The 25,804-nt window shown below is 38.8% G+C and overlaps 1 protein-coding gene and 1 long non-coding RNA gene across 7 annotated transcripts in view; one reads left to right on the top strand and one right to left on the bottom strand.

Annotated features, from left to right (window-relative positions):
* IL1RAPL2 (interleukin 1 receptor accessory protein like 2) overlaps nucleotides 1–25,804 on the bottom strand; it is a 1,139,149-nt gene that overhangs the window by 584,932 nt on the left and 528,413 nt on the right. The window contains exon 1 of one of the 6 annotated variants that reach the window (XM_016166755.2): nucleotides 4,233–4,328. The exons of 4 other annotated variants lie outside the window; for them this stretch is intronic. In XM_016166755.2, the coding sequence (XP_016022241.2) occupies nucleotides 4,233–4,281 (49 nt within the window). In that variant the 5' untranslated portion in view covers nucleotides 4,282–4,328. Of the gene's footprint in view, nucleotides 1–3,778; nucleotides 4,092–4,232; nucleotides 4,329–25,804 lie in introns of those variants that run through there. One more of the 6 variants, XM_016166756.2, reaches the window with a different exon arrangement.
* Nucleotides 4,105–11,881, top strand: LOC107521768. Its single transcript, XR_001599643.2, has 3 exons — nucleotides 4,105–4,224; nucleotides 7,596–7,810; nucleotides 8,502–11,881. It is a non-coding gene; the product is annotated as an uncharacterized LOC107521768 (long non-coding RNA).

The following is a 25,804-nucleotide window of genomic DNA, read 5'->3' as shown; positions in this document are numbered from 1 at the left end:
CATTTCTAAGGTTACTCAAATTCCTCCCTTCCTCTCTGTCCTCACAGATATGAAAGTCAGACTTCTCATATCCTGCTTGGACCATTGCAATACCCTCCAAATGATCTTCTGACCTTCCATTCCAACCTGCTCTTAAAACTGCTACCAAAGTGATCTTTCTGAAGTATATGGCCATGTCCCTCTAGTGCTCAAAACCTGCAGTGGCTCTCGACATGCAAATCCCTAAGCTTAGCTTCCCTGGCTCAATGGAGCAGGAACTGCCTGTCTTTTCTGCCCCCAGCCACAACTCTTCACACATCCTACACTTCAGTCATGACTCACCAATCCCTGATCATGCCATTCACTTCTGATTCCTACCACTAGGATATTCTTTGCCCCTGTGCCTATCTATTGAGATCTTATACATCCTCCAAGAATTAGCTTCAAATGTCACTTCTAAAAACTGTACTTCATTATCCCAAGTGAATTATTTCCCCTGTTGTACTCTCACCATGTATTTGTGTACACATCTCCTTCCCAGTTAGAAAACTGTCTCCTTTACTTTGTTTCCCTAGGATAAGGCCCAGTGCACTGCACATAATAGGAACTCATTAAGTCTTTATGGGATGAAATAATGTTTGTTTTCCAAATTCACTAAAATCAAAAGTTGTTTGCATTTGTCAAAGACACACTAATATTTCTCCTCCTGCTACTACCCACCAGATCAGCAGTGTGGCCAACCTCCAATAAGAATGCCCAGGGACAGGCCCCAATGTACAAAATATGTTCAGCATAACGAATGACTACCACCTTTCCATTAGCTATCATCACTAGACACAGGAATAAAATAATGAAGTTTCTGTCACAACCCTGCTCCAGAACTTACGATTCCCTGGCAAATAAGTCAAAATCACCCAGCCTATTACCCAAGCCTTGCCAAATCAGGCCCTACTCTATCCAAATGGCTGCCATTATCCAAGAGAAAAACCCTGCTTTCGACAGGCTGACCTCCTCCCTCCATGTCCTACCTATCCCTTCTTGTCAGAGAACAGTTATACTGTGGGCCCTTGCTCACTCAACTCTTTCCTGTCTCTACTCTTAAACAATTTCTCCCAACTTCCCCGCCTCTCCAAGACAAATCCTAGTCATACACTGAGATTAATTTACCTAGGTATCAAGTTAGAACTGGCATCCTGGTGTTCCTACAGTATTGATTGACACATTAGTGATGGTCACAGGCTTTTTGATTTTTCTTTTTCTTCTGTTCATCTCTTCTCAAGCACCTCCCAGACCAGACACTTAATAGGTCTTTCTGGATATAGGTTTATATATTCTCATCCCAAGAGACCTTGCACAATTAAGTGGTAGTGAAGTGAACTGCTTTGGTTAAGTAATTTTCATTTAGCTGTAGGTTAACCTTTGTATTCTTGAAAATCTTTTCAAAAATGTCTGAGTTCACTTTTTGACCTAGTGAGTAGAAAATCGTGATGAGAATGATATTTTTCTGGATTGACTGAACACTCGTTGGGCCCTCGGGATTATCACCCTACACTCCAATGCCCGGGAAGTATAAGAAAAGGGCATGGCAGCATGAAAAGAGCATAAAACTAGCTGGAGATCAGAAAACCTGGGTTCTCATTCCACCTTTTCCTTCTGAAGGAGATACATAATCTTAGGAAAGTCAGTCAGTTTCTACTACCAAAAGAAATAGAAGCATTAAATTATACACATTCTAACCCAGCACCAACAGAACAGATTATTTGATGGTTAGTGAGATCTTTGGTCATGAAGACAAACTACACATGTGCTAACTTTGAAAATTTCCTCTCAGCAATCTTTGAGTTTTTCCTTAATTTCAAAGTTACAGAGAACTAAAATGAATAATATTACAAAGTCCTATGATTTCATCAAATTTAATAATGTTATTTTTTTTCCAATTTGCTTTTGGTAGCTTTGTTTTATTAAAGAAATAAAGCATTGCAGATATAGCTAATGTCCCCTTTAACTGCCATACATGGGCAGTCTTTACCTCAAATCCTTGCCTGAAAGTAACCACTCTTCTTTCCAACTCTTACTCTTGCCATACAGATACTCTGAAGAAAAAATATTGTAGTGATTAAAGGTTTGTCTTACAATGGGGAGTTGAAGCTGTGACTAAAAAATACAATTAACTGAGATCTCTTATGAGGTGGGTTCAGTCAACTGAGGTCTAATAGAGTGTACTTTGAGGTGTGCACACACCCCACACATCTGCATCCTGTACCTCACACACACAGATGTAGTGGGGGCCAACCTCAGAGTCTATAGGGGTTTTCTGCCCAAAGCTAGTTGTTTCCATGGCATGTGCTACCACACAGATTTCAGGATAAGACCTCTGGTACTGTCAGAGTTCTGCTCTGTCATAGGGAAATTTCTGATTCATAGCAGAGACACGTTTGTTACTCATCAAATAACAAGACTCTAAAAATCACAAGCATGGGGCACATCTTCTATTTACACTGGGCTACCCCTATTTGAAGTCAAAGTCTGGATCAACTAGGATATATAGATTCCAAAGTAAGTGCAGATTAGGGCTTAGTGTTTTTCTTTTGATAATTTATTCCCCTCTCCATTTGCAAGTTTAGCACACCATTCAGCTACCATAATCCCCTCCTCCTGCCAATAATAGAAGCTTTCCCCTGGACTCTGTGAGGGGTCTGTGAAGATTAAATACATAAGTACACTTCGAGTGCTTAGAACAGTGCCTGGCATACAAATAATGCTCAGTAAATCGTTCCTATTACTATTGCGACTACTACCATTACTACTTCTCTTAATTACATATCTATTTTGTTAATTCTCATACTGTACATCTCAAGCCTTTATATATGATAATATACATTATTTCAATAAAATTGTCTTTTATATCATCTTTATATTAAAGTTAGATTACATTTTTTTTCAAATTTGGGTCATTTCAGGACAGCGAACAGCCATTATGAAATATTTTAACATGATTTTTGTTTTCATACTAATTCTATGTTATAGAGTAACATGAGTCTATTACTCTATACTATACACATATTATTACTCTATACTATTATAATATGTATAATAGGTGCTATAATTAATATACTATAAAAATTGCAGATCATATTCATATTTTATAAGTGATATATATTTTATTGTAGGTTGCATATTATACTTATAGTTTATAAATTTGCATATATTTATGTAATTTGTTTCTTTTTCTCTACATATTCATATAATGTATATTTATAAATTGTTATAAGTAAACATTTATAATTGTATTTATAAGTTAATCATAATAAATCATATGAAATTGTCATTTTTATAAGTCAAACAGATCAAATACTGACAAATTTCATGATTCATCCTAATATATGTATGTATTGCACAAATATCATAAATTTCAATAAACATTCATTATATAAAATTATAACTATCCTAAAAAGGGTAGGATATGTTTGAGGTCAGCTGTGCTAGTTGGTATATATTTTTATTATTTGTCAACATAAACTGGTCCATGCCAGGGCCCTTTAGATAGTTCATAAAACCAGCAGAGCTTCTTCTAGGCTCCAGACCTTTGCAATAGCTGTGCCCTATTGTCAAGTACACTATTCACTCAGATATTCACATGGTTCACTGGCTGCCAACCTCCTTCACTTATCCGTTCAAATAAATTGGGGGTGAGGGAAATTTACTGATTCCAGCAATGATGGGACAAAGGGATGGGTGGCTTGACAACCACCATGGACTCACATCATTTCCAGACGCAAATCCCAGACTGAGCACTTACCTTCCTTTCCCATTCCCCCAAGCACACAGATCTCAATACACAGGAACCATGCTCATGGCATGCACGGAGAACCCCAGCCTCATCCAGGTCAGTGTGGAGAAAGGATGGTCAAAGAAGAAGGAAGCAGTCTTCCCCCTCGGTCGCCTGCAATGGCAGCCCCCTCCCCCACGACGCTGCCCGGGACTTGATTTACAGATACTCCGCTCCTCCACCACCACCACCAGCACTTCTGTGGCTCCGGACTGCGGAAGCCGTGAGGTGTCTTGGGAGTGCGGGTCGGCCTTCGTGGCCTTGAGGCGGAAATGTCCACGTTACTGGCGCGGTAGAGCGTCACTGTTCAGCGACCGCCAGAAGGTAATGCGTTCCGGGGAGAGCCAGGACGCCGACTGGGCCCCTGAAACCCGTGTCGGGACTCCGGGGTTACTTGGAGGTGCGGCGCAGGGAGGGTAGGTACCTGTAGCGCTGACGTGGCTGAGATCGGTGTTCGAGGCAGCGCCACCCATTGCGAATCTATCCCATCCTTCCCCGCCAAGGAAATTGCCACGTTCAGAGCTCTTCCTGGATATAGCCTACATCTGCGTAGTGTTTAGCGCCATAATCAGTTTCACTCTCCAGGATGCTGACCTCGCTTGCTCCCCTCTCGGTAATGGGTATGTTTACAAGATATTCCATAATATTACTACGTGCACTTAGGCTAACATGAGAGGATTCGTATGTGTCACTGTGCCCAGGTACTGATTGTTTCCGTGGTAAAATATGTGTAATTACAGTATATCCATAATAATATTGGTAGTTGTATTAATATTATAATGTCATAATATTAATTGACCAGGTAGCACCCCCAGGAAGGCTTGTGGTATGCTTTACCTTTTGTTAATTAGGGAAACTTGTGCATCCACTGTTACTATTTATGTTCACATTTTTTATTTATATTATTGTATTATTTTACCTTTATAGCACATATTATTATAATTAAGGTCATAATTAAATGATTATATCATGAATTATTCATTATAATAAGTACCACAATTGTTAACTAATATTGTCTATCATAATCATATTATTTATTACAAGTATTATAGTAAGTACAACACAGTATTAATAATTTACTAATAAATATAATGAATAATAAATTATACTGCTAAGAGACCCTTGTGTTAACTTCTGCAGCTCGATAGAATCAGAATAACTGAGGAAAATCATTAATGCAGTTATTTGCATTATTGTGATACTAAAAAATTTTGTAGTAACTACCATTCCTGGTAACGCTGATGTGGTATTTTCCCCTGTGGGAAATGGTATAATTATGTCCGATGGTTAATGCTATTGTTATCATTACTATTATTACTACTACTAATATTATTTTGGCATCTATCTCAATGATAGATACCAATATAAGAATTATCTCTTCCTGCCTGTGAAATGGAGATGATTTTGGAAATAATTTGCATTATATTGATATTATAATTATAATTAACACCACTCTTATGAATCTTGTCATGCATCTATAAAATAGACGTAATTATGAGGCATCACTGATATTATTTACATTTATGTTGGTACTAGATTTGCAATTAATGCTACTATTAGGAATGAGTGTTTCTTGTAAACTAGGGAGAAATTCACACCTCACAGGGTTTTTGTCAGATTTAAATGAGTTAGAACCTGGTACATAGTAGTAATTATAGTAATAGTAATACCAGGAGATTTTCTTAACTTCTCATCATGTATCAGGCACTGCTTTAAGTGCTTCACATGCATTGACTCATTTAATCTTCATGACAACCTTATAAGTAAGATAGGTACTAAATATATCCCTAGTTTACATTTGAGTAAACCATAATTCAGAAAGGTTAAACATTTCGCTTCAGGTTCCACAGCCAGTTTTAGTCCACATTCCATTCTCTTAACTACTACTATTCTCTTGGGTATTAATGGAATAATTATCATATGTAACTAATATTTTTCCAAGTTATTATATTATTAATATGATATAACAGAAGAGAGAGGGTTCCTTATTTTTCATCATAAAATGGTATAGGCACATACAGTGACTGGTGTTAGAGTTGCTGATGTTGGGGATCCAGGCAGAGGTGGGGTGCCCAGTGTAGAGGTAGGGAGATTAATCTCTCCCTCTTGATATTGTCAGGAGACTCATTTGAAGTAGATTAGGCCAAAAGCACACACCACTGTAGGTACATCATAAACACTTCTCAAAGATTCATTAATCCTTCATAATCGGGCTTAGCTTCCTAGTAGCCCAGGTTTAAAAATAAAAGCAAGCAAACTTTAAAAAGGAAAAATGCAAATATAGTGCTTAGTTAATGAGTGTTCTTTTCTCTCTCCATCTTTGGCCCTGCCTTCTTCACCTTTATCTACCTGGCCTGCCCACCTTGGTCAAGAAGAGACATCATGGCCATAGCTTGTTGTTTATGGCTGTTTATGCAGCTAGTATTTGACATCACACAGTGGCACAAGGCTTCCAGCCTGCATGTCTACAGTATATATCTACAGTATATACTTAGGTCCAGCTCAATCGATACGGCCTGGAATACTATGGAGGGAATGGAGTAAGTCTTTCTCCTCATCCCTGGGAGGAGGAGGGATGAATGATGACGATGTCTGAGTGAGGCATTGAGAGGAGCAGGGAAGATTTGTTAATGGAATAGAGATTTATCATCCCTTCCTAGGAAGGAACTAGAAGCAAGAGTACCCTCTAGAAGTGATGAGAGATTGAAGGTTAGACTTAAAAATAGGATGGGCTGAAAGTCTGAGAAGCAGAACTTCAGGTACTTCACCTCAACACTAGTTGGAAGGCTTGATGAAAGATCTCTAGAAGGTGAAACAGAGAGAGTGTTGTTTACCTAGGCATGCACACTCAGTCCAGTTCACAATTTCCTGTTAATGATTATTTATCTACCACTGAGTCTGGGCATTTTGGAGAGTCTTTGAGAATAACACAGCCCAGACGGTAAGAGTTAGTCATTGGGACAGGGAGCCCCAGACTTGGTATCTCTCCCCATGGAGACCAGACCAACCCTTTCTTCTCCTTCAATGTCCCTTGAAAACCAGAATTAGATGTCATTTTCCTGATGGTCTCTGCTTTGATTTTAACTCTGCCCCAAACCAGTCCTGAGCAAGCTTTTTGTTATTACCTTCCATATATCTAGATCATTCAATGTAACTCAGACACAGGGGATCCAGGATTCCAGATATGTCCCTACCACAGAAGTCTTACCATGTGGTTCCCCAGGGGCAAATACTGCTCCAAGTTAGGGCAGGGAGGAGGGCTCTCCACACTCTTTTTAGGAGACTTAGGAATGGGGGAATTTTAAGTTCCAGAAATGTAAGGGCCCTCCTGAACCATTTCTACCTCTTCCATCCTCTCTTCCAGTCATTGTACCTCAACTGGGTCCCATAAACTTCAGTAGATCATAAATAGTTAAGAGGTTTACCATTGCCAGGGTATGCTTATTATCTTCTCCTCATACACACACCAAACTCTCCAATCAAAACATAAGCTCTTAGACTCTGCTTTGGCTGAAGGTATGGGGTGGGTCTTTGGAGCCTGATTTTCCTAGTAAAATATTAATTCTCTACCCCCAACACCACAGACACTCTTGTAGTCAACAGAAATTCTACAATGACCCTCCCAAAGATGCCTCATCTTCACCCCCAGAACCTATAAATATGAATTTTACTTTTGTGATAATGGTAACTCATATACCATAGTTGACTATGAAATTGGGAAATGATTCAAGTGGACTTGACCTAATCACATGAGTGCTGCAAAACAAAATGTTTTCTCCAACTGCAGAAGAAAGGGATGTCAAAGAAAGTTGAAGTGCAAGATTGCTGGCTTTGAAGATGGAAAGGGCCACTTGAGGAAGGATGCAAGCAGCCTCAAGGCACAGAACCTGCCCACACTTTGAATGAACATGGAAAGGGATTCTCCCCCAGAGCCTCCATCTAAGAGTCCAGCCCAACTGATACTTGACTTTGACCTTGTGAGAACCTAAGCAGAAAACTCAGGTGAGCCCACATGGATTTCTGACCTACCAAACAGTGAGCTAATAATGTTTTAAGCTTCTGAATTTGTTGTACTTTATAATGGCAGCAATAGAGAACTAATATAACTTCTTAATCCCTACCCCTTTCTTCTTTTTCCCTTCATAAATTATCAGGGCCCCGAGGAGGCCTCACACATCAGTTGCTCTCCTTGTCTATTTAGAAGGATGACTGGTTTTGCCCATAAGGTAGTGTCCCCAGCCTCTTACCATTGCTGCCTTTGCCCTGCTCAAACTCTTTGCCCTCAAGCCTTCCACACATGCATTTTGCCCATGGTGTTTCTCCCAACTATCCTCCCAGACTTCCAAGAACAGCTGATTCTCTCCTCACCCAAGGGCATCCTAGCATTCCGGTGCTGATTAATGGCAGACCACAGGATGTCCTTGTCCAGGGGACACTGTGCCGATTCTCTTGGCATGGTCTTTGCCCCTCTCCAAGGTCTTTAAGTACTGAGAATATGCAAATCTCAGAAATGAAATATGTTGTACTTCATTTAAGCTTAACTAAGACAAGGTCTCCTAGAAAAAATATGACAGTTCTGTGACTGCTCTCCCCAGGTGGTCCTGCAGACACAGGGGCTGCTCTCTGTGACTTCCAGCTGTCTTTGGTCCCTCTGCCTTTATTAAGGTCCCTGTTGCTTCTTTTCTCTTTTTAGGATAGAAGAGAAGGACAAGAGGTGGGAAGGGAAGTGATATGCCTCCTCTACCCACAGGTGCTGCCCTGCCTCTCTTGCCCAGCCTCCTGCTTGAAAGCCAGTGATGCATGGTGCCTGTGGGTAGATGCACATCAACCACTTCATCAGCTTAACAACACCACATGGTTCAGCTGCCTACCCAAGAAACCCGGGAAATGTGATGAGATTGTTATAGATTCCAGCTGTCAGCTTTACACCTGGCTAAAGACTCACCATGACTTACTCCCTTTCTGAAGGTGATCATCTTCTCTAATATTCTGTTTATTGATATGATTGCTTAATCACAGGTGTAGTCACTTTAGACAATTTCTTAAGCTGTAAATTTAAAATATGCATATTTGTCTGTATGAGTATTGCCAAATCTAAGATTTTATTTTACCCTATTTATAAGTTAATAAATTAGCCTGTTACTGTTTAATGGATGCTGGTGGAAGAAGATGACTTTTGAATTAGGAACAATGGAGTGGGAGTGATATTATCACTATGGGGCAGCAAGCAGCATGAACATCAACATATTTACATAGGTTCTCCTTGTCCCTAGAGCCCCACAGGAATGACACAGTGCAGTCCAGGTAGCTGCTGTGCATTAGAATCAAGGAACGATGAGCTTGGGGGACCCACCAATTTGTAACAGGCAGTAAGCAAGCTCACTTTTTGTCCTAAGATACATGTCTTCATCCCTCAAGGTTACATGCTGCAAGCACAACTTTGAGAAATGGCTAAGGTAAAGAGTGGACAAGGCCTTACATTCTAGGCATACCCAGGAAGATGTGCAGGAGCATGAGAGTCTCCCCCAACAGTTATACTTCAATAAAATTGACCCCGAAAATACCCTATCTGACAATATCCCCCACCATTAATAAATCTTCCTCCTCCTCTCAACTCTTCATTCACTTGTTCCCTATTTCATCCACTACCCATACTCTTGGTGTTATTCCATTTCCATTATTCTAGCTATCCTCACCATATCCAGGGCATGGACTCTAAGCCAGAGAAGAGGTGGATTCAGAGATATCTGGGATTTGGTTTGGTTGCATTGTGAATCCTCTGGAAAGATTTCTTAAAGCATGAATCATCTGTGGTAGTGGTGACCTAGGAGGGGCATTCCATGTTTGTCCAGCACTAACTTCCACCCATCAAGGTCCGTATGTTCCAGGCAGAGATAAGAAACTAGGCAGGCCAGGTAAGTTGGTGTAGAGCTTAGAGGGAGTGTGCTCAACAGGGTCTGCCTAGGCCATGGTCACACATACATACACACAGAGATTTTGACTATTTTAGTTAATACTGAGCTTATCAGACTTGCAACCTGAACAAGAACAAATGGTGATATCATGACCAGATATGCTTTCTAACATGTTGGAGGCTAGATCACCTTCATCCATAGAACCCCAAAATATTCAGCAGTAGAAAAAGACTTCCCATCAAAATGCAAACCTAGCTTTGTCCTCTATGCAACAGGGGGGTAGGGGGTGAGGGAACAAAGGGAGGATGGGGTGCAAGGGAGACCAAAGGGGCCTATTATCTCTGTGACCTACCATGAGCCCCACATTCTTCCTGACTTTTATAATCCCATTCCCTCTCTCCTTGTATATAATCATCTTTAGGGATATCCCTATGTGTCTTCTGTAGTCACATACATAGACCTTACACTGCATGTCAGATGTGGGTGGTTCCAGAGGACTTCCCCCAGGGAACCTCCTCCCACAGGCCCTAGAGGTCCCTGTCACAGGGTCTGTAGGGACAGTGTAGGGATATCTGCTGGGAATGTGTTCTGCCTCTAGAGTAGTTCCTATGCTTAGATGGGACCATTCTGTTTGAAGTCTAAGGTCAAAAGGGTGAATTCTCTGATTTGAATATCCTTTCTTTAGCAGAGGTGGGGCCTGAGAGAGCGTCTTGGACACCCCCCAAACCTGAACTTTCTTCTTTAAATCTTCCTTTCTCTTTTGTCTTTGTTCTGCTGGCTCAACAACTCCCAAATGAATGAGCTTGAAATCTCCAGGATAAGTCCACCATTCTTTTCTTCTTTCTTCTTTGTGCCTCGCTTAATGCTGCACAATTTCCAGCCAGTGTCTGGACTTTTCTGAATCCTACTTCAATCAATCAATCAATCAATCAATATCAGCAAGCAGGGCTTTATCCAAATAGTCACAGATCCAGGTCTTTTTGGACACTTTACACTACTCTGCCTAATTTCAACAGATTCTAATATGGTATTAGGTATTAGAAAATTATAGAAAAGAAATTTCTAGAAAGGTAGTATAGCATTCCTGCAATGCCTTAGCTGCATTTCCTTGGGGAAGTCATTTTAACACCCCTGTGTTCCAGTTTCCATATCAGTAAAACAAATAATATTAATGCATCCTTCGCAATCACTATGAGGATTTCAACCACATAGTATCTAGCACCTAGTAAGCACTCAATGAGTATTATTATTAATACCAGTGATAGTAAATAGTTTGATTTATAATTTTAGCAGTGATAATTCTTATCAGTATCTTATCAGTGATATAATTTATGGTATTGGAAATGATCTTCAATAATAGGAATGATAATTTATATTGTTAGAAATAATGTATAATATCAGTAATGATAATTCAATTCACACTGGCAACTGTAATTTAACTCATTATCCCCTTAAGATGTTATAAATACTTTAATATATTTGTTTGTAATTTTTCTTCCCATTATTATGATATTTGTACACTACTCTTCAAAAGACAAATACAAAATATTCAAAAGACTCTCCCTTTATTGTACATCTCTTTGGATTGGGTTATTATTAGGAAGATACATGGAATTTTATAACAAGGCAGAAGCTGTGGCTATGTATTCTTTGTCCTTAATGACATTGACTCCAATATTATGAGACAAGTGAGAGAAGGGATCTGAGGTGGACATCTCGTTGGTGTCTACTGATGTTCAAAGCTTTAGCATATATAGCCTGTTGCTATTCCTGATTGTGCCTGAGGACCAGCTCAATTTATAGGAGGAACAAGCAGAATCTCCTGCCTCCCCGCTACTACCATCCTCCAGGTCTTGTTCATTTTGAGAGGCATTGAAAGGTTTCTCAACCAGAGTTATTCACCTGCCTGGGTTTACCTCCTTTGTGTCACCTTATGGGATCTTGGGAATCATGTAGTTTTACTAAATTAGAATGCCTTGCTCCCTAGGAGGAGTGACAAACCTCCTAGCAGAGATATTATTATTGTATGTTAGCACTGATTCCTTTATCTGATTAACTCATCACCCCCTATCATTACCCAGCAATAATATATTGGTAAAATGGGACCCTAGATAGATAGTTTTGATTAAGTAGAGATGGTAGAAGAGAGAAGGGAAGGTGTACTTGGTTCTTAGGAGTTTTCTGACCCTAAGTAAGTCATACCATCCACCAAAGAGTGGTGTGAAGGTTAGATGTTATAGTCAAAATAACACAACACTTGAGATATCTGGATTCAATCTGATTGTATTATCTATAAAATCAATATACTAGCCATACTCGCTGTACAGAGTTGTAAAGATCCAGGAAGAGGACTTTGGTGGAGGGATCTTTTATTAAATCCTTGCCACATGTCTGACATCATGCTAGGTGACAGTGATGGCCAATTTTATGTGTCAAATTGACTGGGCCACAGGGTGCCCAGATATTTTGTCAAACCTTATTCTTGGTGTGTCTGTGGGGATATTTCTGGGTGAGATTAAAATTTGAATCAGTATACTGAGTAAAGCAAATTGTCTTCCATCACATGTGTAGACCTTATCCAGTCAGTTGAAGGCCTGAATATAACAAAAAGACTGACCTTTCCTCTGAGTGAGAATTTCCTCCTGCCTAACTGCTTTAAGCCAGGACATTAGTTTTTCTCTTACCTTTGGACTCAGACTGAAACATCAGCCCTTCCAGGGTTGAGCCAGCTGGCAATTGGACTAGAACTTATACTATTGGTTCTCTAGAGTTTCCAGCTTGCTGACTGCTGATCTTGTGACTTGTTAGCCTCCAAAATCACGTAGGCCAATTACTTATAATAAATCTCTTGTATGTATGTATGTATGTATGTATGTATATATGTGTGTGTGTATGTGTATATGGATGGATGGATGGATGCATACATACATACATACATATTTTCTAAAGAACCCTAATACAGTGACTAATGTATTAATTATCTCATTTAATCCTCACCAAAACCCTAGCAAGTATGATTAGTCCTACATTATAGATGAGGACACTAAAGTTCACAGAAGTTAAATTGCACTGCCTAAACTTTTCATGTCCCTGTACACATAGAAAATGATAAAATATGTTTGTTCCTTGAGATAAGAAGATTTCTGGCAGCTCAAAGTAACTGGCCATCCCTGGCCTTATTGGCCACTCAAGAGCAGAAGGATCAATGTGGTTGCACCCCTGTAGCCTATATGTGGCACACTGAGAAACTTGGAATTAAATTACTTGGCCACAGTCATGTGTTTCTTAGAGAAGCAGAAGAGGAAAAATGCTAAGAATTTAGGGATTAGAATTAAGCATACCTGTATTTGAATTCAGGATCTGCTACTGATTGTATTTGTATGACACTGGACAATTAGGATGACCTCTCTGTGCCTTCGTTTCCCCATCCATAATATGAGGATTATAATAATATCCTTCTCCTGGGTTATTAAAGAATGAAATGTCAATTATATAAGGGATTCAACATAGATCTTGGTGCCTAGTAAACAGTCTATAAATACTAATATTACTACTATTAGTAATAATAATAATAATAATAACAACAACAACAACAACAACAATGTGGAAAAACAGTGTCTTGACTCCAAGTGCATGTTCTATCACTGCCTTTCCTGAAGATGTACTTCCCCAGCTTTATAGTTTTGTGATGAGGCTGCCTCACTTCTATTGCAGGAAGGCTGTTCTGGAAGCTGCTATGTCAGTGTGTGTGTATGTGTTAAGGGGGTAGGGTGGTGCCATACTCTCTCAGTTCTGTCTGCAACCCTCCCAAAACTGTTTTCACAAATGTTATCTGTTAAAGCGACTGACCAGTGGACTGATTGAAGTGACCAAATTGACTAGGTGTTTTGCCATTATTAGCAGCATTCTGAGAGTGTGTTGTTGCAGCTGGAGCAAGTCCATGAGAAGGAAAAATAAAACTGACTGAAAAAAGCAATATTTATCTCTTGAAATTTTGGTTTTAGCCTATAGAACTGGTTTACAGAGTAAAATAATCATTTCTTAGGAGGAGACCCTTTGTGGGGGGCCAGTAAAATCATTGGTCATAAAATGATAAATACTCCCACTACTTCATCACATAGTGCTATGCCAATCCTTCTTTTACCTCATTATCTCTGATCATCTGAGTTCAAACATCTATCTCCCTGCTCTGCTCAGTGATCTAGGGCTCCTTGATTATATGAGAGAAGTTGGAGCACTAAGCCCAGCTTGCCTAGTTATGTGATTGAAGAAAGGCAGTATCAAATCTCACAGTATAGTAATGATGACAAAGAGAAACGAATGAAAGTAAGGTAATAATTTATAATAAGGCTTGTAACATTTGATGACACTTTAGAAAATGCTCTTGCAGTGAGTTTGGACTAAGTCTTAATTATAGAAGAGTTGCCAATCAAATAGAAGATTCCTTTCCACTTCCCATTAAAAGTGTCATCAAAAAAGTTTCTCTTGTGTCACTGTACTGTCTCAAATCTAGGTCAGCCTGTCTCTATTTAAGTGCAGCAAAGATGTTCTTCTTACTGTGCTGTCAGTCATCCCAGTTCATGTGCTTTCTGATTATTCTGAAATCTGGAAAATTCTCGAAATCATCTCTCCGAGTGTCTAGAATGAGGTGAATGGAGCAAAGCTAGCTGCATGATTAAGAAGAGTTTTCACTTTTATTTTTCCTTTTCCTTTTGTGATTTACTAGGAGTTTACTTTTGGAATAGGGATGATGTTTCATTCTTTGATTAGTTTTCCAAGGCTTAAAGTGATAGTGAAGGCAAAAACTCCCGGCAATTGAAACTGGAGCTAAAATTGTATATCCCCCCACCCCCCAAATAGAACATTAGATACTGCAAACACAAAAAGAAAGGGCTAGCTGCAGCCATTAGCTTATGCCTCTTCCAGGTGTGTGAGGCTAAATGAAGCTTGGTGTGTCAGGATGTTAATTGCCTTTCAGTTCTCCATTTCTTTATTTAATTCATTTATTTGTGTATGCATTTATTTTTCAACAAATATTTATTTAGCACCTGTGTGTTAGTAGAGTAGGCTCTGGGGCTACACTGTTAAATAATACGTGGTCCTTGCTCTCAGAAAGCTTACAGTCTAGTGGTATTATTAAATATACAGTTATGGTAATAGTGATATTAATAAGAAACACAGTGTTTACTGTGTGCCGGGCAACATTCTAAGCATTTTCCATGTATTAACTCAATAAATCCTTACAACAAACCTCTGAGGTAAGTTCTATTGTTATTATTTCTCCAATTTATAGGCAAAGCCACTGAGGGTTAAGTAACGTGCCCAAAGCCACATTGCTGCTAAGTGTGAGAGCCAGTATTCAAATCCAGGGAGACTGCTCGTGAGGCCATGCTTTTAACCATTAAGCATACTATCTCTTCAGTGCAATACCACAGAGGAAAAAGGTATCATTGGACCTGCTAAGCCAGACTGAAAAGTCAAGGAGGATTTTTCAGAGAAGATGATCCTTGAACTAAGTTTTGAAGGATGGTGAGCCAATAGGTAGATGAATACAGAGGAGAGGACATTCCATGAAAAAGAAACCATACATATGAGGTCATGGAGGCCAGAAACAATGTGACATGTTCAGGAAACTACAAGTAGTTCCATATGGCTGGAACATATGGGTAAATGTCAAGGGAACATTCCACCTAGGTAAATAAGAGCCCATAAAAAGGCTTTATATACTAAGCCAAGAAGTTTGAAAATTATCCTGAAAGTTATGCAGAGCCACTGAAGTATCTTTAGAATAGTATAGAGTAAAGGCTGGAAATGGTCAAGACTGGAAGCATAGAGATCATTTAAGAAATTATCACCATAATTGAGGTAAAAATTTTTGAATATAAATCAAGGTGATAGAAAAGTAAATAGTAGAGAGTATGGATATAAGCAATGCTAAAGAGGTAGAAAGATTGGCATTGTAAGAGATTGCATGTGGAGAATGGAGGAAGGGAAGGAGTTAGAGACTCCCAGGTTTCTGGTTGATAGTACTACCAAGGTCCCAAATTTTAGAGCACAATGGATAGCACCCAAATAAATGTTTTATAATACATGAAGACTGTGTGAACCAAAGACTGAATGAAATCTCAGTGTTAGATATTTAGGAAGTATAAAGATCATTGCCTGGATGTAGAAGGTGAAGGCAAGGAAGGAGTATGGAATAGTCCAAGGTTTCTGGCTCAGGTTTACTTCCTTCCTTCACTGAGACAAGCAGCACAGGAGGAAGAGCAGTTGTGGACATGGACGTGGGGCTCAATTTTAAATAAATTGAGTTGGAGTTTACTATAAGACACCCATTTGATGGTGCAATGTACAATAAATAAATAAAAGAGTATATAGATATACCAAAATAAGTTAACACTAAATGCATACTAAGTTCCAGATACTGTTCCAAGTGCTTTCTAATGACTTGCTTAATATTTCCCTAAATCTCACAAGGTAACTACTATTAGTGTCCTTATTTACAAACAGTGAAATTAAGACACAGAGAGGTTAAAATAACCCATTGAAAGGCACACCACTTATAAGTGGTACAGCCAAGACTTAAACCCACAATGTCCAGTTCCCAAGATTGAGGCTTTAAGCACTATGCTTTAGTCCTAATCCATAGCAGAGATGCCACATGAATAGAAAGTACATAAGGGAGGATGTGGTTAAGCCAGGGAGCTCCTGTAGTAATCTATTCATTGCAATGACCTAACAGAGCTCTTGTCCTTGACCTGTTCGTTTTGCTTGTTAGCAAATCTCACTTCTGCAACCAGCTGACATTTGATCACCTATCTTTTTCATAGTGCTTTGTACAGTATCTAGGGTTGAGATATTATTTTATCCAATAGTCACTCCTGAGGTGACCAACTTGTCCCAGTTTGTTTGGGACTCAAGGGTTTCCCAGAACACAGGACTTTCAGATTTAAAACTAGAGCAGTCCTGGGCAAACCAGGACAAATTGGTCACCTTCTACACATTTAACTGTAATGAAAAATTGGGAGTTTTGGGATCAGTTTGGGCCAATTTTGATCTTACCAGCATTTCTCATCTAAAGAAGGATATCAGAACTCAATCAATTACTGCTTCTGAGTCACAGCCTGATTACCGAGTAATCTGCTGTCAGCTCAAGATTAGTGAATTCCAATATAGTACGAGATTTAAGTTTTGTTTTTCAAAAACATTTGAAATCCTTTTAGGTTATTCTTCTCTGCCTTCAACTGTTGACAGGAACATGTGAATATCCTCAATTCATTACAAAAAACTGTCTAATTCATCAGCTTCCCAGGTACCTTGTACAGAGTTTGATACCTGTGGAAGAGTTCTCTTAACTCTCTTCCTTGGAACTCAGGTGTGATGTGGGGAGTCTTAATCAAATGGCAGGCCTTTAAATAGCACTCAGTGACACGACAGACAAGTGCAAGTATGAAAGGACCTTAGACCAGTCTGTTCCTTCCTTGGGCCAGGCCAGACTACGAGCAGTTCCTCTCTTTCCTAAGCATGAAATGCCCATCTTTTTAGGAATGCAGTGTGGTTTGGGCATATATCCACAAGACCTGGGGATGCAGGCATGATAGAAGATCCCAGAGAGGAGGGTAGAAAGTACAATTGTGTATCACACTTGTAGGTTCTGCCAATTCAATGTGAAATTTGTATGATATATTAGCAGAGATACGGCAATGGTTCTAGAAAACATGGTTTACCTCCTTACAAAATTAAAATTTTCCAAGTCTGTCAGGAACTCCAGTTAGTGAAGATTACCTACAATTTTATTGGCGGTATGGGGAAAATTGGAAAGACAGTTGGAAAGGATCAAAAGCAAAAGCAGGGACCTTTGTTAGCTGGGACCTTTGTAGTTTCTTTTATTGGCAAAAAAATAAGTCCCTAAAAAGCTGTTGCACATTGTGGGGAAAGGATAAATTTCATATGAAAAAAGGGAAGGACTTTTTGAGTAGCCTTTTCTGCAAGGTATAGAGCACAAGTCAGCAAACTTTTTCTGTAAAATGCCCAGTAATAAATATTTTCAGCTTTGTAGGCCATATGCCCGTCAAAAATACTCAAATCTGCTAGTTTTTTTATGAGAAAACAATTAAAGACAGTATATAAACAATTAAGCATGGCTGTGTTCCAAAAGAACTTTATAAAAACAGGCAGTGGGCAAGGTCTGACCCCTTGGCCATAGTTTGCCCACACCTGATTTAGATGTTAGTGGAAGCCTAAGTAAATTGCCTAAATTTTCCACCATACACAGAATTTATGCATAGTGTCCACCTTTTCATAAGTGTGAGACTGTATGCATGTGTGTATAAAGAGTACTCATTAAGTGGCCCTCAGTAAATAATTTAAAAAACATAATAATTCAGTTATTTGAAATAATGGATTAAACATATTTGTCTTAATATCATTTGAAACAACAGAAATAATTGTTTAGGATATTTGTGCTCACTTTCTCTTTGGACATTTATAGCCACTATATGTATATATATCATACCCTGAGATATTTCTGTGCCTGATTTGAGGGCGTCTGAAATTCCACACTTGTCCCTGCCATACACACATTGAATAATAATGTGAAGAGATTGATGTTCATTTCAGCAGCAAAATAAATACCTTCTATTTCCACATTTATGAAGCATTTACTACAAATTTTTAATTTTTCCTTATGTCAGTCATGGGTAGTATACACAGTACATGATTATTCCAAGTTACATAGGAAACAGGCCTATAGAAGCAATGCAACTTACTCATGTCACACAGTAAGTTAATGCTTCATTCTTGACTCCACAGCCATGCTCTCTTGCCACTGTAGCATAAGACAACTAAATAGCTTATATTATTATATAACTCTTGAATTACCCTGCTATCTAACAATAGTGAATGCACATAAACTAGGTTAAATAACTAGACATTTATTTCTGGGCTAAGTAAATTTATTCCAATCATAAAACTCAGTTCAAAGAGCTATGCAGAGATAAGCCTGCTGAAGCCTTTCATAACACAGTTTTTAGGATCAGAGCCAGGAAACCCACATTATAAAAGAAAGTACCTTATGCCATCCAGTAACTAAATCCTCTTGGAGAGGGTCCAAGGCCTATTCACAACAAACTTTAATTTATGAGAAATAATATTTCAGTAATATTCCAATGTCAGATTTTTCTGTTGTGGTTTTGCAAACGATGTGGTCTTAAAAGCTGTCATGAAATGAATATTTAGACAAATAACTGAAAACAAATGAAAAAGTTGCACACAAATTGCCAAGTTTTAAATTTATAATGCATATTATATTTTCCAATTCCTAACCATTTGCATTTTTCTTAATTAAAATAAAACCGTGTGGTATAGACAAACAGGGTAAATTTTAGCATGAACTATAATAATTTATAATCAATTATAGAAGCACATGTACACATTCTCTGAGTAATTTGTCTTTCTGCTTGCTGTCAAATAATTTTTGTATCTTGAATCTGCCTGTAATAATTTTGCTATGGCACCATCACCTGGAACAATTTTTACCATACAGTAGTTACACTCATTTGTCTCATATCTTATTACCCTAAATCCAATTATAAATTCAAGTAAATTAGAAAAAAACACAGTAATTTGTTGATGTACTTTCTAAAACAGGCTAGCGACTTAAGTAGCAAGTTGTTTTAATCATGCACAGTTCAAAGGAAACACAGTCTATCTACCAGATAATATCTAAAGGTTACAATCCAGGTAGATCATTTAAGATGGTTTCATGTTTTAGGCCTAGAGCACAAATTTTAAATCAGATATTCTATTGAGTTTACTTTCTTATATTTCTTATATTTGAAAGCAGAGTGAATGGGAAATATAGGTGTCTTTTTGATGATCTTAGATAAATCAAAATCAATTAATCAATCTCAACCCCACCCCCACCTTTCTTCTCTCTTAGATTTAGGGCTTACTTGTTTGAAATTCCAGATGACTAGTTTGGGGGAGGATGAAATGAACGGCAGGAATATAAACTAGTTTAAAAGTCTGACTACACACACACACACACACACACACACACATGCATACATTCAGAGAAACTTTTCATAGATTTTGCACAAATGCAATAGAGAAATCCCCTAAAGGTACAAACAGCAATTGAAATCTATATCATTTTAAGTCTGTTCTCACATTGTTCCTTTGAATGGTAGCACCACCCCCTAAACTGTGCAGTCATACCTGGGTGTGGTGCAAATCCATCTATAAAATTCTGTCATATTGTATAATAAAAATAATATAGTAGAATGCATCCAGGATGCCAGGCCAATTTCCATTATCTGCTTGTATTGGGCTGTGGAATGAATGCAGGGACCGATGAATCATTAAAGCTATAAGCTCAATCAGAATCATCCAAGAGGAACCTAGAACCGAATCACACATTTGTAAACTAACTGCAGAGGAATTTTAATAGTCTGTGGATCCTCATTGTCTACTTTAGTGGGAAAGGAAGAACACGGGTGACAGAAGTTGATAAAGGTTCTCTTTGGACTCCAGATAATATCAACTATCTAAAGGAGCATGAGCGTCAGGTTGGATCACTAGGTCAGACCTCAAAAGATTATGTCCTGTGAAGGTAAAATTTTCATTACGAACAACAAGTATGGGGCCTATTTAAGCCAGTTGCATGTGATCATTAACTGAGTAATGTTCAGCAAGTCATTTGAGCCATGTAAACTACTTCCTCTCAAAAAATAAAAAAAATGTGGGGCTTGGTCTACATGAACTTTAAGGTTTCTTCTAATTCAAAGCCTGTGGTTTTATGATGAGGGCAAAATAATTACCTGTCCTTAGGTACCAGGTCAAATATCGAATGTCAGAAAGCATGTCAGGACTTGCAGAAAGCCCAGTAAACAGCTACCTAAGTGGAGTGAAGAATAGCAGTCTGCCTAAAGTACTTCATAAGTCTGTTCCCAAATGGCTCTACTGTTGCCCAAATGTGGCATTTAAAATGTCTCTTCTAGAGCTGGCTAAGGGAAGTCTAGTCAAGAGGATGAAGTAGGTAAATACTGTGCTTGACTCCTCTCATATCATCAGAATTGCAACTAGACTACAGAATAGCCATTATTAGGAGTTTCCTGAAGTCTAGCTGAATAGAAGTCCTACAAATGAGGACACATAGAAGAGGCCATCTTGAGAATGGTAGAAGAGGCGGAGCCGTGAAATGGGCTGGTCTCTCACCTGCATGTAGTGGTTGAGAATCAGGAAAAAAATATCTCAGCTGTGGAGGCCTCCCTAGAAGAGTGAGTAATCGAAGCCTCACAGTGGGCCCCCAGCCCAGGGTCCTAGTGCCAGAAAGAGAAGTCCCCACAACTCTGGCTGTGAAAACCAGTACAGATTGTGACTGAGTGAGACAGAAGGCAGAGGGAGTCATAGACTTTCCTCTTAAGGAGTCCATGCACAGACTAATTTACTGACTCACTCATTCTGAGCTCCAGCTCCGGAGCAGCGCTCAAAAGGCACTAGGGACTTATGGCAAGGAACTGAGTTGTCTAGCTTCACAGCAAGGGCTGGAAGGACAGCTTTCTCCCAGACAGAAGTGTTGGCAGAGGGCATTGTTCATTTATTGAGCCCACCCTTACCCAGATTGCAGACCCAGGTGAGCATCATATCTGGGTCTTCATCAATGTAGCTAATACTGCTCACCCTGCTCTGGTGATCCCTGAGAACCCTGTACCTCCAAACATGCAGGCTCATCCAAGCCACTTCCAAAGGATTTTTCATACAAATGGCCCATCTTAGCTCATGCTGCAGAATATCCTAAATTCTCTCAAACATTCAAAAAATCTAAACAAAGAGCTTTTGGGCTCATCATACCCCTTATGTTTTGCTGAGCAACCCCAAGACAGGTACTAGTGGCAGCTGGCCTCAGTTTGTGGCTTGGCCTCTTGAGGCACTTCCAAACCCAGTGTGGGTGGCAGCCATCTGCGGATTACTTGGTGGCTCATGCCAGGTGGCCCCAGGGAATGCACAATCTACAACTGAAATTGGCCTGCAGCAAGGCTCTTCCCAGGAGGACCCAGGCTGCACACTCAGCAGCCAGCTTCAGTCTGAGCCAGAGCACCACCAGAGGTCACGTCTGAGGACACCATGCCAAAAGGGCAGACTGGGTAGGCACCAGAGTCCTGCTAAAGTGAATACTGCTCTGTAGGGTCAGCCCCTGCACAACAGTCCCTCCACTGGTCATGGCCAGTTATCACAACCAATCAGCTTGAGGGTCAATCCCTCCCAATTGACAAGCAAACAGCAACCAAGACTCCACTACAACAGGAGGGAACACACAAACCCACTCAATGGACATACAACTGACAAGCAAACAGCAGCCAAGGCTCTACTACAACAGGAGGGCACACACATACAACTGGAGTACCTGGCTCAGGTGAGCAGAGATGATTATGCCGCTAGGACCAACAAAACACCTACTACATAAGGCCACTCTACTAAGATTGGGACACATAACAGCCCTATAGAAACAAAAACAAATAGGCGGCCAAAATATGGAGACAAAGAAACATGACCCAAATAAAAGAACACGACAAAGCTCCAGAAAAAGAACTAAACAAAATGAACATAAGCAATCTATCAGATGCAGAGTTCAAAACACTGGTTATAAAGATGCTTAATAAAGCATCTTCTTAGGGGAAGAGTAGATGAACTCAGGGAGAACTTTAATGAAGAGATAGAAAACATAAAAGTGAATATAGAAAACAAAAAAGAATCAGTCAGAAATGAAGAATACAATAAACGAAATGAAGACTACCTTAGAAGGAATTAATAGTAGATTAGATAAAGCAGAGGATCGCATCAATGCTTTAGAAAATAAAGTATCATAAAACACCTAATCAAAAGAGCAATAACTTAAAAAAATCCAAAAAATTAAAATGAGGGTAGTTGCTTCTGGAGCAACATCAAGCATACCAACATGTGCAACATAGGATTACAAGAAGGGAGAGCAAAAAATTGAAAACCTGTTTCAAAAAAATAATGACAGAAAACTTCTCTAACTTGGTGACAGAAATAGACATACAAGCCCAGGAAGAGCAGCGGCCCAAACAAGATGAACCCAAAGAGGCCCATGCCAAGACACATCATCATTAAAATGTCAAAGGTGAAAGACAAAAAGAGAATCTTAAAAGAAGCAAGAGAAAATCAGTTAGTTACCTACAAGAGAGCTCCCATAAGACTGTCAGCCGATTTTGTAACAGACATTTTGTAGGCCAGAAGGAATGGGCAGGAAACATTCAAAGTGATGAAAAACAAGGACCTACTACCAAGATTACGCCACCTAGCAAATCCATCATTTAGAATTGAGGGACAGATAAAGAGCTTCCCAGACAAGAAGAAGCTAAAGGAGTTTATCATCATCACGCCAGTACTATAGGGGATGTTAGAGGGACTTCTTTAAGAAGAAGAAGAAGAAGAAGAAGAAGAAGAAGAAGAAGGAGGAGGAGGAGGAGGAGGAGGAGGAGGAGGAGGAGGAGGAGGAGGAGGAGGAAGAGGAGGAGGAGGAGGAGGAGGAAAAGAAGAAGAAGAAGAAGAAGAAATATATATATATATAAATGTATATATATAAAAATTTATAAAATAATATATTATTTTATGTATAATATATAATATGTAATAAAATAATATATATTTATATATAAATATATATATATAAAATAATGAATAATAAAATGACAATAACTTCATATCCATCAATGATTACTGAAGTGCAAATAAATTAAATGTTCCAGTCAAAAAATAGGGTGGTTGAATGATAAGGAAACAAGACCCTTACATATGCTGCCTACAAGAGACTTACTTTAGATAGACACACACAGTTAAAGTAATAGGATGAGAAAAGATGTTTCATGAAAATGGAAACAAAAAAAAACTGGGTAGAAATGCTTATACCAGACAAAATAGACTTTAAAACAAAGGGTATAACAAAAGACAAAGGGCCCAGTTATCCCACTTCTGGGTATTTATCTGAAGAAACCCAAAACACTACTTGTGAATCCATATGTTCATTATAGTGTTAGTTTCAGTTCCAGTTGCCCAGATATGGAGGCATCCTGTGTGTTCATCAATGGATGATTGAATAAGGAAGAAGTGATTATATATATATATATATATATATATATATATATTAGATAGAGGTATTACTCAGCCATAAAAAATAACAAAATCTTGCCATCTACAGCAAAATGAATGGGCGTAGAGGGTATTGTGTTGAGTGGAGTAAGTCAGACAGAGAAAGACAAAAGACAAATGCCATATGTAAAATCTAGAGAACAGGATAAAAAAACAAATAACAGAAACAAGTTCATAGATATAGAGAGCATTTTGATGGTTGTCAGATAGGGGAGAGGGAGGATGGTTGAAGAGGGGAGGGGATTATGAGGTACAAATTGGTAGTCACAAAATAGTCATGGGGATGTAGAGTATAGCATGGGGAATATAGTCAGTAGTATTTTAATAACTATGGTGTCAGATGGGTGCTGGATTTATCAAGGTGATCACTTCAAAAATTATATAAATGTCTAATCACTGTGTTGTACACCTTAAACTAACATGATATTGGATGTCAACTATAATTTTAAAAAATAAAAATATTTTTAAAAATTAAAATTTCTCTTCTATTATAGTAATATCTTTGCGTGAAAGCAATGTTTCCAGAAGGCCAATTTGGAAATTATAAGATGCAGGACCTATTAGTCTCCTGCCACCAATTTAGTGCAGTTTAGTTTATCCCTAAAGAAAAAGAAGGTGCCAAAGGAGATTAGGTACTGGGCAAGCCTAATCATTACCCTATCCCACTCCCCTACTTTCAACCCTTCTTTCTTTCCTTTTATCTTTCTCTCTTTTTGTCTATTTTGGTAGTCAAGGAGCAGAGAAAGACCTCTAGTAGGAATATTCAGGGAGAGATGGGGATTTCTATCTAGCTTGGCTTCTCAATCTGAAGGGGAACAATGTCAGTGCTTGACCTTTTTTCTATCTCCACCTGGACTTTTGTAGTCAAAACTTCTCAGCTACTTCCAGGCTCTAGAGAAATGGAAAGATATTTTCTTTTACAGATAGCCTAGAAAAGCCTGGTATAACTCTTATTAATTTTCAGATTTAGTAAGTTATTTAATGTCTTGAGATCTTTATTTATCTCCAAAACATGAATAAAATAATTCCCACTTCATAAAGTTATGGAGAGGTTTAAACAAAATGATGTATATAAAGTGCCAGATATAATTTCTGGTACACAGGAAGTACCAAAAATAGTAGAATTCCCTCTCCCACAACCACCAGCCTAGAGCATTGGTTGGTGTGAAGATAGGATCCCTCCAGACTGCCAGTGGATAGTAGCCCAGGGGATTCATATGCAAGGTGATGAGGGCAAGTATCATGGGGAAACATGGTGCCAAAAGCTAAAGAGATCCTTTAGAAACCCTTTTGTGTTACTGAGAGGTGAAGTTCCTTGCTCCAGTTTGCACAGCTAGTTAATGGAAGACATAAAATTAGAGACCATATCCTCTCACCCTTGTCCTAGAATTATTTTTCCTATTCAAGCCATGTCCTGAAAATCTACCTATTTTGTTATATAGCCAAAGGCAGGCAATCACACAGGCTCTTGTGGTAGTTCCAGTAAGAAATGATGGTAGTTTTTGACTAGTGAGGTAATAATGGAAGAGATGATGGAATTTGGAATTTATTTTGAAGAATCAGGTGATAAATTGGATGCATAGTATGGTAGAAATAGAGAATTCAAGAATAACTTTTAGGTTTTGTGTCTGAGTCAAAATGAATGGGATTGCCATTTATTGAGATAAAAGAAATGACAATGAGCGCATGAGGTAAAGGTTAGAATCAGGGATTCAGTTTTGGGTATGTTAAGACTGAGATGCATTATCCAGAGCCTTGCCTAGACTTTGAAGGTAAGATGTAAAAAAGGGCCTGTTGATGAAGCTTCCTGTCTGTATCCCATAGTTCTGCTCCTATTTAAACTACTAACTCCCAAGGAGTCCACATCCTCACCTTTCAAACAAAACTTAGTTTTCAAGAAGGAATATAA

The sequence above is a fragment of the Rousettus aegyptiacus genome, unplaced genomic scaffold, assembly GCF_014176215.1.
Source record: "Rousettus aegyptiacus isolate mRouAeg1 unplaced genomic scaffold, mRouAeg1.p scaffold_m13_p_9, whole genome shotgun sequence".
NCBI classification, from domain to species: Eukaryota; Metazoa; Chordata; class Mammalia; order Chiroptera; family Pteropodidae; genus Rousettus; species Rousettus aegyptiacus.
The sequence above is the reverse complement of the archived record's forward strand: the minus strand, read 5'-3'. Positions and strand labels throughout refer to the sequence as shown.